Source organism: Triticum dicoccoides, chromosome 6B (genome assembly GCF_002162155.2).
Source record: "Triticum dicoccoides isolate Atlit2015 ecotype Zavitan chromosome 6B, WEW_v2.0, whole genome shotgun sequence".
Taxonomy (NCBI): Eukaryota; Viridiplantae; Streptophyta; class Magnoliopsida; order Poales; family Poaceae; genus Triticum; species Triticum dicoccoides.
The window spans coordinates 351,402,003-351,418,693 of NC_041391.1; the positions used below are offsets into that span (position 1 = coordinate 351,402,003).

Here is a 16,691-nt window from a genome sequence, read left to right on the forward strand (position 1 = left end):
CCGCCCGTCCCCCCGCGCTCCGCCGCCTCCTAGCCACCCCGCGCCTCGCCGCTTCCCGGCCTCCCCATCCTGCGCCGCCCCATCCCGCGCCGCATCCCCTCACCAGCGCCCGACCGTTCGAGAACCATGCCCCCACCAACCCAGCTGACCTCCACCATGTTGCAACACCACCACTCCATTTCCTGCCGGTGGGGATCCGCCGCCGAATCCAGGCATATCGGCGCGCCGCCCTCCGCCTCCTTCTGTCTTCCCTCGGTGATGCTCCTCCACCATCGCTCTGCCAGGTTCCAGCGAGGGCTCCACAGGCCGCTACATCAGTCCAAATCCTGCTACCTAGGCCGGCAAGCACCAAGTGCCTCTTTGCTCCACCCCCAATCGGGTTGCAGCCCGGGCCCCTCGGTGCCGCATCTGGTAGAGCTCCCTGCTCTGCCGTGGTTCTAACGAGGGATGGACGCGCTGGCATACACAGGAAGATCGAGGCCCTCGTCCAGTACGTCCAGGTTGGTATTGATGCTCCGGTCAGCTCCTTTGATCTGCTCGGTAAATGCCCACTACTAACTTCATTTGAAGTTTTTTCAGATTTGACCGTGATGCTTTTCTACTCATGACACTGGAGCCACCATTGCACATTTCCCCCAGGCTTGCTCATGAAAACGCGAGACAAAAAATGCTGGATGTGTCTTTGTGTGTTAGTGTGTTGCGTCTTTGGTGATTCCTCTCCCTTTGTCTTTTCATGTAACACATTCAGAACATTAGAGATTCGACAGACACAATCATGTCGCATAAGTACAAGTATAGGTGCAGAAGTTTTCCACCATAAAGAAACAGTTCTGGAGCTCTTCAGTTCGAGTGTTTCCAGTTAGGGAGCTCTTCCATTTCAACAGTTTTTAGTTCTTATGGAACCTCTCATTGTTTTATGCAGATAAAGCTTTATAAAAAAATGCAAAAAAGCGTTGTGTTTTTGGTGCCTCATGGCTGTGTGCTGCTATTGTATGTCATTTGAATCATGATGCGTGCTGTTCTTTTGTATATGTCTTCAGTGCGCATGTCGAATACCGGGAAGTTCTCCTGTTGGTGTATGCCAAGTCCAGGAGATGTTGCTGCCAACAGCATGGAGCGAGCCAATGCCTTAGCAGCTGTAAGACAGGCCTTCCACACGATAGGCTAAACTGCTCTAATGTGGATGTTACAACAGGTTTGAGCAGATGTTTAGCACATGTACAAAACAGTAGCAGTTCTAGTACTTATGCGGTCGCCTGCCTTTTCTTAACTTTGATTTATTTTGTCATGATATATATATAAGCGAGTAACAATTCTAGTACTTATGTTATAAAAGGTCATTGGCAAAAATATATTCCATGTGGAGCCCCTGCTGGTCGCCCTCGGCCAGGAGCTCATCCACCACAATTGCCGACAGCCGTCTGAGTCGAGCGCTGACCGCAGTCTAAGTAGAATGGTGGCCACCATCTTCACCAAGAGCTGCACAACGGTCCAGGTAAGGGCACACACAGAGCGATAACAACATCTTGTTCGGCTTTGCATATTGCTTGGTGGATGCCAGTAATTAAAAGAAACTTCAGTTTCTAAATTTCAGTTAACTGCAATTAAGCTCAAATTCTTGTTTTTGTTCAGTTCAATAAAACAAAATATGGAAGGTCAGATATGGCACCAAGATAAGTTAGAAAAAATGGTTTCAACATAATGCAATTTGGAGGAACCACAACGCCCAGGCCATTCATAGCCGCCACCCCAGTCTATTCACCACCACCAGCCGAGGCCGTTCAACGACGCGTCGGGCAGAGGTTCCTTTGCCTCATTGATTCATTCAAAAAATAGAAAAGTTGGGAAGCTCGCGGACACACCTCTAAAAAGTATTCAATATAGAAGTTTAAATAAATTTTTTCTGCTACTGAAACCAATTATTTGACAGGGAGTTCAAACTTTCTGTACAGGAAAGTGCACATCCTATTTCCCACTCTTTTCTATTTTTGATCCCACAAACATTTAAAATAAAATGTTTCATCGAGAAGTTCACACACTATCATCTCAAATGTTCAGGCATTCTTTTCCGTAAAGTTCATATATTTTTTTAAAAACGCACCACATTTGGGGTATTCTTCAGTTAAATTTGTAAAAAGAAAAAAAATCCGAAATAGTAAGGACAGTTCAACAAACAAGACCTGTAGTAGTTCATCAGTATGTATCCATTAGAAAAAAATCAAGTTATGATGTTAATCTTGGCATTGATCTTTTTCAGAATATCAAGTAATAAGGAACTTCGACCTGCCAATGGGACCTTTTCAATAAGTGCTTTGACTACAACTGATGGTAGTTGGTATTCTGTGACATTGCATTGAGCGGCGAGAGGGCGAGGATCTCTTCATCTCGACAGTACAACTGCACCCTCCACCGCCGTTCATGAGAAGAGCTGTGTGCAGGCCACCCGTGCTCCGCCCTCGACTTTTTCAATGATCAGGCCGTCGTCGTCATGGTTCCTGCCCCATGGCAGTCGTACTAGTTCATGCGCCGTTGTCATCGGCCTTTTTTGGACCAACCACTAACTTGAGAATTAGACATGGTGCTCAGTGTATTCTCTCAATCTTGGTTGTTCTTGCAGTGCTTATAAGCTTGACATCTTTGATGAATCCAGCCCAAACTGAAGCATGTCGGTGAGCTGGGGGCTGGGCCAACCACTGTCGTTTGTCTACCTCCTTCCCCGGTGAGCCCATGCTCTTCTGCTCTTGACACTTGAGCCACCTGCAATTCTTTTCTCTGTTTGAAAATTCCCAAAGCATCAGTACTTTGTATCTGATACACCATCTTATTTCTATTAATTTCCATTATGCTTGTATGTCCAAAATGTGTGCATTTACAATTTTTGATTTGTTGTAGTGCAGAGAAGTTACCTTGTTGCGGGCTGACCTGGAGGCGGCTCCTCCATGTCGACACAATTGCAGGACCACCACGCAAGCTTCCCTCAAGGAGCTCATGCCCAACGATACTAGAAGGAAAAACTGCTCCAGTTTTGAACTACTTATTCAGTCATGCTATTACCGAGTGAAAAATGGAGTGAAAGTGTATTGCAATTGATCTCTCTTAGACCCTGTCAATCCTCTATCTCTATCCTTTATTTGCTTGTTTTTTGGTCTGTAATTCAAGAACTTTGACCTTCGTAATTTGGTTTTTGGTTAATTTGTTATGCCCAGTACAAACCATTAAATCTGAAGAGGCTTCTAATAGCAAGAAAATGTGCAGCCGGTGTGGTGTATATGTCATTCATGTATTAAAATTTGCAGTCGGTGTTGTGTATTGGCATTGCCCTGCTATCCTAAATATTGGCATTGCAAAAACACAACAAGTTCACAATTAAAAAAGTTGTAAGTTCAACACGACGTCCCAGATAAGTTTGAGAAAAAAGCTCAAACAAAATGAAACCCAATGAAAACTCAAATGGTAAAGGTTCAAGTTGCAAAACAAGAGAAGTCCAAAACATCTTGGAAGAAAATTGAGTTAAAAAAACAAACACATGAAATTATTTCCTTTGTCCTCGCCCTGCTATCCTAAATATTGGCATTGCAAAAACACAAAAAGTTCACAATTAAAAGAGTTGCAAGTTCAACACGACGTCCCAGATAAGTTTGAGAAAAAAGCTCAAACAAAATGAAACCCAATGAAAAATCAAATGGTAAAAGTTCAAGTCGCAAAACAAGAGAAGTCCAAAACATCTTGCAAGAAAATTGAGTTAAAAAAACAAACACATGAAATTATTTCCTTTTGAAAAAATATCATTCAGTTCAACGATATAAACCATGCAAGTTCAGGGACTATGATACCCAAAAAATAGAGTGAAGTCTAGTATGTGAAAACATGCTCAGTACAAAACCATACGAACATCAGTGCAGGTACTCTTTTCTCGGAACCATTCAAAATTACTCTGAAAAATACCTCAGTACAAACACACACATGGATCAATACGAGTACTCTTTTTTTCGGACAGAAAAACAGCACGATGAGTCTTACCGTATTTCAAAATTACTCTTAAAAGATGGGAGCAAGTACAAAATCATAAAGACATCCGTTCAAAGTATTCTTTTTCGAAACCATTCAAAACTACTCTATGAAAAATACCTTAGTACAAACATAGACATAGATCACTACGAGTACTCTGTTTTTTAGACACGAAAAAACAACACAATGGGTTTCACCTTATTCAAAATTTCTTTTAAACGGTTTTGAAGTAGAGAAAACGTTCAACATGACTAAGCTTTGCATTTTCGATAGCTATCCAACGGTATATTATTTGCCCCATTTCGACAAACTTTTTAAAAAAATTGCGTTCAAAACCAATTTTAACCATAAGGAATTAGAAAAAACTTTCTATATGCAAAAGTTGCGCATTTTCCATAGCTTTCTAACACTGTATCATTTGCGTCAATCCGACAAACAGTTTGCAAAAAACAGTGAGAAATCATTTCACCCAGAATTTCACCGTTTTTCAAATTACTTTTAAATCATATAGAATTTGAAAAAAATATTAGATATATGGAAGATGCAGATTTTTACAAGCTTTCCAACGCCATCTCATTTGCTCAATTCTGATAAACCGTTTGAAAATTAAGTCGAAAATACGATTCGCGTTTTCGGTTTTGAAAAAAACGGTTTTTTCAAAACTACTCTTAAATCATAATTTTTTTGCAAAAACAAATTATAAGATTGTAATGTGGATATCAAGAGCTTTCCAACGATATATTACATGCCCTGTTTCGACAAAAAAAATTGCAAAAAGTTTTGAACTAAAGAAGACGATTTTTAACAGTAACAAAAATCATCAGTTCAACCGCTCGAATTTCTTCAGTTCAACTACTAGAATTCATCAGTTCAAGTAGGGTAACAGAATAATATTCTGTTACGCGTAACAAAATAGTCTAGATGTGTGTGTCTGTCTGTGTCTGTGTGTGCGTGTATATATATATATATATATATATATATATATATATATATATATATATATATATATATCAATCGTGTGTGGAGTCCCATCAATGCCATTGACAGGTTGAGTGTAGACCGTAACCAAATAATGAAACTCACTCGTCGTAGGAATAATCTTGCAACATGATACATTGCAGCCGTGTAGGTCAGTACATTGAATGTACCGGCAAGATCACTGTAAGAAAAACAGATGATAAAACTATACTATATGCAATATGGCTTTCTGGCTCTGTGTCTGAGTTTTTGCGTAAAAGTTAGTTTTATTTTCCCTACATCAAAGGAAATAACCGGATTCTGTACTATGGAGTTTTCTATCATGACATGGCCGCCAACCAATGTCCCATAGCCCAAATCATCATAAGTTGCCCACAATTAATTTATCAATCCAGTGTTGAGAGTTACGAGTCCGTAACCGGGGACACGGCTAATCGATTAGCTTTTAACCCTCTATAGAGGTTTGTACACTTTACCCGCAAGATTTGATCCCTCCTTTTATGTTCTCGCACTTCATGATGTTTGATAACAAGAAAATCGAAACATGGTCTTCCGAAGAGTTCCTCCGACCACTGTCCAGTGCCCATCCAATCCTACTGTAGTTCTACATCTGTTGGCACTGTCCCAGCCAGAGTCACAACTAATGTCAACCAAGCCAGAGCCCATAATGACTTGCGATTGCATAGGTAAGCTTCTGGGCATGAAGTATTCTTCCATCTCTTTGATCCTGGGTGGAGCTTTCCGCATGATATCACAGCGCTTCTCCGGAATCACTAAGTGTTGAGCGCACCAATATACCATACTTAACCATCCTCCACCCAGAGGTATATTGAATTCTTGTAGTCCTGAAGTCTTGAGGCTTGAAGATGCAGTCCTTGCAGATGCCATCATGGAGTTATCTTCATTAACGTAGAGTCCTTCTTCACACCACTCCCGAGCACTCATACCAAACCCCGTCTACAATAGCGTAGCATTAAAACTATATATGTCCTGGGCTTGGTAACACGGAGATGGGTTCCTACCTCGTGCACTCTACTCAACTACAAGAAGTCAATATAACTACTAGAGGGATTATGAATGGTGACACTAAATGCAACAAAAACATAGGTATGAATAACATGGACAAAGTGAACTTGCTTGGTAAGTCGATGAAGATTATAACGCTCTTAGAAAACTTGATAGAAGTATTCGTCACTCTGTTGAAAATCTATATAGTCAAACATTGCATTCACATAAGCAATCATCCTAGCAAGCAATTTCTAGCCATCATAACAAAATCAACAAATAAAATGCAACTCAACAAGGGACACCAAATAAAAACCAAAGAAAACTACACAAGTAAACTACTAAAGAAAACTCTAAAACATAACACAATAGTTTTGTCCTAAGTAAAATTTAACAACAAGAAAATAGTAGACTAATAAATCAACATAAAATAAAATGTAAAGCAACTGATTTTTAACAGAAAGCATTTTTCATAAACTTCTGCTAGCAGAAAGAAACAAATAAAAAGCCTTTATAAAATCCTATTTATGCCCTATGCAAATATAAACTACCAAACTAAAGAAAATAAAATTTAAAAATAAAATAAAGTTTGTCTACTCTTTACCAACGTAAACATTAACTAATCACTAATGATGTTAAAGGAGTAGGAAAACATGCTTCTATGGTTCAAACTCAGTTAGAACAAGTTGCTAAATCCCAAAGTGAGCTGGTCAATGAAATAATAATAATATGAATGATCATGTTGTTAGAGTAATGACTAGAGGAGGTACAATGACTCAGGAGCCACTCTATCCTGAAGGTCACCCTAAAATAACTGAACAAGACTCTCAAAGAATTAATACTGAGGCACCTAGTCCTGCTAAAAAGAAAAAGAAAAAGAACAATGATAGGACTTTGCATACTTCTAGTGAACCTGAGATAGAAAAAACTTCTAAAGATAACAATGATGTCTCTATCTCTGATGCTAAAACTCAATCTAGTAATGAACATTCACCTAGTGATAATGAAAATGATAATGATGATGTTCATGAAGATACTTAACCAGACAATGAAAAAGAACCAGATAATGATGTGGAAATAAAACGTGCTGTTGATCTTGATAACCCACAACCTAAAAATAAACGTTATTACAAAAGAGACTTTGTTGCTAGAAAACATGGTAAAGAAAGAGAGTCATTAGTTCAGAAACCCATGCCCCTTCCACCTAAACCATCTAAGAAAAAGGATGATGAAGAATTTGAACGCTTTGCTCAAATGCTTAGGACAGTCTTTGCATGCTCGTTTGACTGATATTTTAAAGATGGACCCTTATGCTAAATAAATGAAAGATATTGTCACTAATAAAATAAAAATACTTGAGGCTGAAATCTCCACCATGCTTGATAATTATTCTTTTAAGGATGGAATACCTAAGAAACTAGGAGATCCGGGAATACCTAATATACAATGCTCGATTAAGAAAAGTTATGTCAAAACTGCCTTATGTGATTTGGGAGCCGGTGTTAGTGTTATACCTTTCTCTTTATACAAAAGACTTGATTTGAATAAACTCACACCTACTAAGATATCATTGCAAAGGGCTGACAAATCACCTACCATACCTATCAGTATTTGTGAGGATGTGCCCATTGTTGTTGCAAATGTTACTATCTTAACAGACTTTGTTATACTTGAGATGCCTGAGGACGACAACACACTGATTATCCTTGGTAGACCCTTTTTGAAAACTATAGGGGCTGTTATTGACTGAAACAAAAGCAAAGTCACTTTTCATATCAATGGTAATGAGCATACGGTGCACTTTCCAAACAAGCAATTTCAAGTGAATGGCATTAATGTTATTGAAAAGACCCCGACGATTACTATTGGAAGTTTTCAACTCCCTCTTCCTACTTCAAAAAAGAAATATAAAATACTTATTGTTGCGGATATGCATATCCTCGTTGAGGTAACCTAGTGCTTTACGAAAATTCTTCGGGTTCATGCTAATCAAAAGTGGTTGTTAATAAGACTTGATCAACCTTATTAATGTATCATTTTCGAGAAGCATGTGGTCGATGAATTTAGTAAACACAACCTTCTGCACCCACTTTTTGTTTTCTATTATTTTTAGTTAAATACAATAAAATGTTATGCTTGTCTTGTTTTTTGAATTATCCATGCAATAAAAAAGTGCCCAAAAATAAAAGTGCTCAAAATGCTATGAAATTTTTTCGTGGGAAAACACAACCACCTATGGGGCCATCAGGCCCTTGTGGTTCAGCAGGGGGAAGAACACAATGCATAAAGAGCGGAGGGTGCGGAGCAGCACGGCAGCGATCACACAGGCAGTTTTACCGAGGTTCGGGCCACCGCGAGGCCTAAAACTCTACTCCTGCTTTGGTGGATTGATAAAGAAACCGTGGTGGACACGTAGCGCTTTAGCCCAGCAAGGTTGCCTTGGGGCGAGAGCAGCTACGCACGTACGAGAGTACAAGGGTCCGGATCCTTTCTAAGGTTGCCACGACCCTCCTTTTATAGATCAAGGGGTCACCACAATGGCAAGTAAGTCATTGCATACTGATTAGATAGCAAACAATGCTATCATACCTAACTCTGCACACAGGACAAGGTGCACTAAATGCACCGCTTAGTATCACATCGTAGCATAGCCCGGCAAGCCTTGCCGGGCCGTTTGGCCACTTTCTCACCTGTCTACATGACACGTCTCTAGATCGGTGCCATTTGGAGGTGATTTCCTTCGGAAGTGGCTGCCACGTGCCAAATAACAGCCACTAAGTCACTTTCGGGCTCGACACTGCACGGATCGATGACTTGCATTGCTGTGAGGTGGAGCGGTGGAGCTTTGGCGGGGTAGTCCGCCCTCAGTGTCCCCGGCAAGCTTGACGGGGTAGTCTTAAGACTTGTCGTCAGGGAAACCTTGACCCCGCCAGGCTCGCCTACCCGGCAAGGGAGGTTTTTCCTTAGTGGTATCTTGCTCCTTTAGCTTTATTTTGTCTTCTTGATTTGCCCTTCGATTTCTCAAAGAGCTATCTCTTCTGCTTGGTCTTTTATTAGATGTTGTAACCTTGTCTTGAGCCTGTGTACAGTCCAGGCAACATACCTGGGGTTTGTTGCACCGACAAGAGACCCCTGGCCTGGCCTGAACATGCCGCCAAACGTCGTCGGGGTAGGCCCTGTCAAGTACACAGGCGAGCATGCTGCGGTAGTTCGCCTTTTGAGGTCTTGTTTGCTTCTTCATTATTCTGAGCTTGCGTCAATTTCCGATTTTCCCGCATGTCGTGCGAGACATTGTGGGGAGATAATGAGCCACGATCCGTGGGTTACCCATGTCTCATGCTCACGGGGTGGTAACTGCCATTCCACTATCTTCCCTGCTTCCGGCGTTTCTGCCACGTGTACTTCATGCATTGCATCGGGTTAGTGGTGGATGCAAAGGGCGTGGAAACACGCGTCATGGTAGAAACCCAGACGTCATGGATTGGCTCGGGGTGTCGGCCTTGGTTTCACGGGTCATTGATGAGGGAGAGCCGGACTGGAGGAGCGGGGCGGCTACCTCCATGGAAAGTAGCTAGCCCCCTGCCCCGTCCGCTATAAAAAAGGAAGTGGGACAGGGTGCTCCTCCACAAATCTCACTCCTGCCCTTCCCTTAGTAGTTCTCGTCCACCATGGTGAGAGGTCGGGGGCATGGCGTTGTTCCAGCAGCGGCGGTGAGAACTTCTGCTCGACAGCGTCTCCCTCCTGCCTCCGAAGACGCAGGGGCGGAGCCCGCCATGAGAGGAGGTGGGAGGGGGAGAGGTCACGGACGTCATGGTGTTCGGGGTCGAGGAGGACGAGGGGGAGGCCTGATCGCTCCTCCGCCGGTTGCGCAACCTCCAATGGAGGGCCATGTCGGGGATCAGTAGCTGGAATTCATCATTAGACTGCATAGATCTCCGTGAAGCCGTCTCTGCCTCCCTACTCCATTCGCGAGGTTGATGGAGCATGAACAACCGCGCGTATTGAAGCTACACATGAGGGGTTGCGGTATTGGCAGCATGTAGGTGGAGGTGGACTTCCCCGCTCCACATGTGATGCTTTTCTGACACGGCTGGAAGACCTTTGCTCGCGTCCACAGCTTGTCGGAGGGGCATGTCCTCCATTTTAAATTAATGGAGGCCGATCTGCTCTCCGTCAAGGTCTTTGGGTGCTCGGGTGCTTGCTTAGGGTGCTGCGCGGAGAGCTCGACCGATGATGAAAGCTCCTCGTCGAGCGATAGCGATGAGGAGGACAGTGAGGGCGATGATGACGGCACCGAGAGGGAGGACGACGGCTCCAACTCCAATTGAATGGCAGCTGCACCATCACCGTCAGGTCGCAGCACCACCACCTGCGCCTACATCTCCTCTCCGACAAGGCGATTTGCCGGGGAGTTGGATGTGGAGGCATGGATGGTGCCTTCGACTCCTCCAGTAACCTTCCAGCTGGACCCCGACAGGCTTCCTCGTGGGCTCCGGCTTCATTCGCCCTGCCACGTCCTGCTAGCCCTGGTGGCGGTGGCCAGGGAGTCGCCTACGCCGCTCTCTTCACCTCACCTTCGCCCACGCCCTCCTGGTCTTGTTAGGCTCCTCGCCAAGGGGCCTGACGGGGTCAGGTTGGGCTTCTGCCTAGGCGCTCCTTTTGCCCTCTTCACCTCCCATCGTGGTGCCTAGGAGGAGAGGGACAAGAAAGGTATTACGGGCACTTATCTTTTTGCAGTCTAAAACATGTAGGCATTGGCCAAACTTTAGTCTAAACTATGTAATCTTCTTTACCCATGTTTGTGTTCTGTAAGATCTGCACTTGCTTATTAGCATATTAATGAAAAGGACAAGCTATGTCGGGTACTTGTGCATGTGTCACATCCATGCAGAGGTGAAATGACTCTATACATTCAAGTAAACAAGTTTCCCCCGATAGGCTATCCTGCCGGTACCCTCAGTTTGTTACCGCCGGGATATTCCTGCCAGGCACAAAAACACAAGGAGGGACTAGCCCCCTGCCAAACCTTTTCCGTCAAAGGCCACTGTGACCATCCTGACCGAAGCAACGTTCGAGTCAAAGGATGGGAGCACCTACGTTTCGAAGGTGGCGAGGTTTTCATATGCACAAGTTTCTCTTTATAGAACACTGATGGATAAGAGAGAGAACTTATCAGTTTGGCTTGCCAGGGATCGCTATGTAGGCTTGTCTTCACTTCTTTTCTTCGGGACCGACTCCGCGGCAAGAATCCCTGCAGCTTAGTGCAGATGAAAACAAAGCTACATATGATCTTATCTACATGATCATGCTATGCTCATGATATGCTTATCCATGCATGCAATCTTCTTTGGGGCCCCCAACGCTTTGTTTATTACTCTGTTGCTCAGGGTCTGCGCCTGGCTTTGGACAAAGGGTTACATGCAACTTTGGCAAAGCTTGTACAAAAGGGTGGCTGCCGGGCACGGCCCGACATCCACACCTTACAGGTAGAACTTATGGAGATTGATACGTCCATTTTGCGTCATGTTTTCCTACTGTTATTTATAATGTTTTTATGCATATTAATGCTTTTTGGAGTATTTCTAATGCCTTTTCTCTCATAATATGCAAGGTTCACACAAAGAGGGAGAATACCGACAGCTGGAATTCTGGATCTGAAAAAGCTACATTAGGCCACCTATTTTGCACAACTCCAAATGAGCTGAAACTTCACGGGGATTTTTATGAAATAAATAAGAATTATTGGAGAAAATAACTACCATAGGGGGCCCATCAGGTGGGCACAACCCACCTGGGCATGCTAGGTCCCCCAAGTGCACCTTGGTGGGTTGTGCCCTCCTCGGCCCACCTCCGGTTCCCATCTTCTGGTATATAAGTCATTTTGACCTAGAAAAAATCAGGAGAGGACTTTTGAGACGAAGCGCAGGCGTCTCGAGGTGGAACTTGGGCACGAGCACTTTTGCCCTCTAGCGGAGCGATTCCGCCGGGGGAACTTCTCTCCCGAAGGGGGAAATCACCATCGTCATCATCAGCAACAACTCTCCCATCTTAGGGAGGGTAATCTCCATCAACATATTCAACAACACCATCTCCTCTCAAACCCTAGTTCATCTCTTGTGTTCAATCTTTGTACCAGAACTATAGATTGGTGCTTGTGGCTGGCTAGTAGTGTTGATTACATCTTGTAGTTGATTACTATATCGTTTATTAGGTGGAAGAATATATGTTCAGATCCATTATGCTATTTCATACCCCTCTGATCTTGAGCATGATTATCATTTGTGAGTAGTTACTTTTGTTCTTGAGTTCATGGTAGAAATCTTGTTGCAAGTAATCATGTGAACTTGATATGTGTTTGATATTTTGATGGTATGTATGTTGTGATTCCCTTAATGGTGTCATGTGAACGTCGACTACATGACACTTCACCATACTTGGGCCTAAGGGAATTCATTGTGGAGTAGTTATTAGATGATGGGTTGCGAGAGTGACCGAAGCTTAAACCCTAGTTTATGCGCTATTCCGTAAGGGGCTGATTTGGATCCAAAAGTTTAATGCTATGGTTAGATTTATTCTTAATACTTTTCTCGTAGTTGCGGATGCTTGCATGGGGGTTAATCATAAGTAGGAGGTTTGTTCAAGTAAGAACAGCACCTAAGCACCGGTCCACCCACATATCCAATTATCAAAGTAGCAAACACAAATCAAACCAAGATGATGAAAGTGACTAGATGAAATTCCCGTGTACCCTCAAGAACACTTTGCTTATCATAAGAGACTGTTTTTGCCTGTCCTTTGCCTCAAAGGAACTGGTCTAACCTTGCTACACTTTCATTACCATCACTGTTACTTGCTCGTTATAAATTAACTTGCTATCAAACTACTCGTTACTTATAACTTTAGTGCTTGCAGACATTACCTTGATGAAAACCGCTTGTCCTTTCCTTCTGCTCCTTGTTGGGTTCGACCCTCTTACTTATCAAAAGGACTATGATTGATCCCCTATACTTGTGGGTCATCAAGGCTCTTTTCTAGCACTGTTGCCTAGGAGTGAAGAGCTCTTGGTAAGTGGAAATTGGTAAGGAAAAATTATTACTACGTGCTGAAATTTATTGTCACTTGTTACTATGGAGAACAATCCTTTGAGGGGTTTGTTCGGGGTGTCTTCACCTTGATCGGAACCACAATTAGTTACCCCTCAACCTACTGCACCTACTGAAAATATTAGTTATGAAATTACTTCGGGTATGATAGAACAACTGCTAGCTAATCCGTATGCAGGAGATGGAACCGAACATCCTGATATGCACTTGATATATGTGGATGAAATTTGTGGATTATTTAAGCTTGCTGGTTTACCCAGAGATGAAGCTAAGAAGAAGTTTTCCCTTTATCTTTGAAGGTAAAATCATTGCCATGGTATAGGCTATGCGAAGATATTGGATCTTGGAATTAGAATCGATTGAAACTGGAATTTCACCCCAAAAAATTACCCTATGCATCTAGTTCATCGTGGTCGGAATTATATATAATTTTTGGCCTCGTGAAGGTGAAACTATCGCTCCAGCTTGGGGGAGGCTTATGTCAATGTTATACTAATGCCCCAATCATGACCTCTCAAGAGAAATTATTATTCAAAAATTTTATGCTCGTCTTTCTCATGATGATCAATCCATGCTTGATACTTCTTGTACTGGTTCCTTCATGAAGTAGACTATTGAATTCAGGTGGGATCTTTTAGAAAGAATTAAATGCAACTCTGAAGATTGGGAACTCTATATGGTACGGAGTCAGGTATTAAGCTTAAGTATGATTGTGTTAAATCTTTTATGAATACCGGTGCTTTTCAAAAGTTTAGCACTAAATATGGACTTGACTCTGAGATAGTAGCATCCTTTTATGGATCATTTGCTAGTTATGTTGATGTCCCTAAGGAGAAGTGGTTTAAATACCACCCACCTATTAAAGAAGAAATTAAAGAACTAGTAATAGCTAAAGAAGAAACTAGTATCTACAATGTTGATCCAGTATTTCCTACTGCTTATATTAAAAAACCACCTTTCCCTGTTAAGATTAAGGAACATGCTAGAGTTTCAACTGTGGTCAATAAAAAGTTATATTAGAGCACCTAAACCTATTGAACAAATTAAGGTAGAACCTAGTGTTGCTATGGTTAAAGATCTCCTGGTAGAAAATATAGATGGGCATGTTATTTACTTCTGTGATGAGGCTGCTAGAATTGCCAAACCCGTTGAAAAAGATAAACATAGACCCATTGTTGGCATGCCTGTTGTCCCGGTCAAAATAGGAGATCATTGTTATCATGGTCTATGTTACTTGGGTTCTAGCATGAGTGCTATCCCTTTTACCTTATATCAAAAAATTATGAATGATATAGCACCCGCTGAAATAGAAGACATAGATGTTACTATTAAACTTGCTAATAGAGACACCATCACACCACTTGGGATTGTTAGAGATGTTGAAGTCTTGTGTGGGAAAATAAAATATCCAACTGATTTTCTTGTTCTTGGTTCCACACAAGATGACTTTTGTCCCATTAACTTTGGTAGACCTTTCTTGAACACCGTTAATGCTAAAATAGATTGCGGGAAACAAACCGTCGGTGTAAGTTTTGGTGATGAGTCTCATGAGTTTATTTTTTCCAAGTTTAGTAGAAAGCGTCATAAGAAAGAGTTGCCTAGTAAGGATTAAATAATTGGTCTTGCTTCTATTGTCGTGCCTCCTACTGATCCACTAGAACAATATTTGCTAGACCATTAAAATGATATTCATCTACATGAAAGAAATGAAATAGATAAAAATTTCTTCAAAAACGACCTCTGCTTAAACACAATATGCCTATTGAAACTCTAGGATGTCCTCCTCCACTGCAAGGCGATCCTATGTTTGAATTAAAATAATTTCCAGACACTTTGAAATATGCTTATCTTGATGAGAAAAAGATATATCATGTTATTATTAGTGCTAACCTTTTAGAACATGAAGAAGAAATATTATTAACAATTCTGAAGAAGCATCGAGCTACCATTTGATATACTCTTGATGATTTTAAGGGCATTAGTCCCACTATCTTTTAGCATAAAATAAATATGGAACCTGATGTTAAACCTGTTGTTGATCACCAACAACGTTTAAATCCCAAAATTGAAGAAGTGTTAAGAACAGAAATACTGAAGGTTCTGGTAGCAGGTATAATCTATCCCATAGCTGATAGTAGATGGGTAAGTCCCGTTCATTGTGTCCCTAAAAAGGGAGGTATTACCATTGTTCCTAATGATAAGAATGAACTTATTCCACAAAGAATTGTCACTGGTTATAGGATGGTAATTAATTTTAGAAAATTAAATAAAGCCACTAGAAAAGATCATTACCCTCTGCCTTTTATTGATCAAATGTTAGAAAGATTGTCTAAGCACACACACTTTTGTTTCCTAGATGGATATTCTAGTTTTTCTCAAATACCCGTCTCACAACCTGATCAAGAGAAAACCACCTTTACTTGCCCTTTTGGAACTTACGCCTATAGGCGTATGCCTTTTGGTTTATGCAATGCACCTGCTACTTTTCAAAGATGTATGACTACTATATTCTCCGATTTTTGTGAAAAGATTGTTGAGGTTTTCATGGATGATTTTTCCGTTTATGGAACTTCTTTTGATGATTGCTTGAGCAACGTTGATTGAGTTTTGTAGAGATGTGAGCAAACTAATCTTGTCTTGAATTGGGAGAAGTGCCACTTTATGGTTAATGAAGGTATTGTCTTGGGACAAAAAAATTCTGAACGAGGAATTGAGGTGGATAAAGCTAAAGTTGATGCAATTGAGAAAATGCCATGTCCTAAAGATATCAAAGGTATTCACAGTTTCGTCGGTCATGCTGGTTTCTTTAGGAGGTTTATTAAAGACTTCTCTAATATTTCTAAGCCTCTTACAAATCTTTTACAAAAGGATGTTCCATTTATTATGATGATTGTGTAGAAGCCTTTGAAACTGTAACATCCCATGTTATACTTAGATCATTCATGCATATCATATTTTATTGCATTTTGTTTTCGCGATCCTTGAAATTCTAAGAAACTCAAGGACCCACGGAGAGAGTTGGGGATTTCATCGTTTTCATATTTGAATTTTTCTCGAATATCGAAACAAGGATCATTTTTGGTTTTAATTATTTTTCTCTTCAAAAATATTTCATATTGAAAATATATGAGAGGAGATAATATAAATTCTCCAAAATAAATGAAATATTCGAGGAAAAATATTAAAATCAAATAGATAGTTTTATTAGGACTTTATTGCAATTTTATTTGAATTAAAAATTGCACGTTTTCAAAATTGCATTTTTAGGCCAAGAAAATGTTCATCTTGTTCTAAATATTTTACTTAGACGGTGAAAATTTGTTTTGGCATTTTTAGATTTTTATTTTGTTTTCTAGGATTTGTTTTGTTTTCGGCATAATTTATTTAAAAAAAGTGTTCGCGCGCCCGACTGGGCCAGTGGCCCAGCCGAGCCGGGCCGGCCTCGCCAGCACCGCCGCCTCGCCCCGCCGTGTCACCACCGGACTCGGGGAGTCCAACCCCGAGTCGACATCGCTGTCGCCCCGTTGCCCAAGCCGTCGCCACCCTCGCCCCCTCATAAATACTGCCGCCCCCGCCACCACTCGCCAACCCGTCCCG

At 41.6% G+C, this 16,691-nt stretch overlaps 1 protein-coding gene across 1 annotated transcript in view; it reads left to right on the forward strand.

Moving 5' to 3' along the window:
• The window catches only part of LOC119321146 (skin secretory protein xP2-like), a 2,107-nt gene extending 964 nt beyond the window's left edge, over positions 1 to 1,143 (forward strand). The window contains exons 2-3 of the mRNA XM_037594962.1: positions 34 to 500; positions 1,041 to 1,143. Of these exons, the coding sequence (XP_037450859.1) occupies positions 34 to 500; positions 1,041 to 1,133 (560 nt within the window). The 3' untranslated portion in view covers positions 1,134 to 1,143. The remainder of the gene's footprint in view (positions 1 to 33; positions 501 to 1,040) is intronic.
• Positions 1,144 to 16,691: the final 15,548 nt, after the last annotated feature.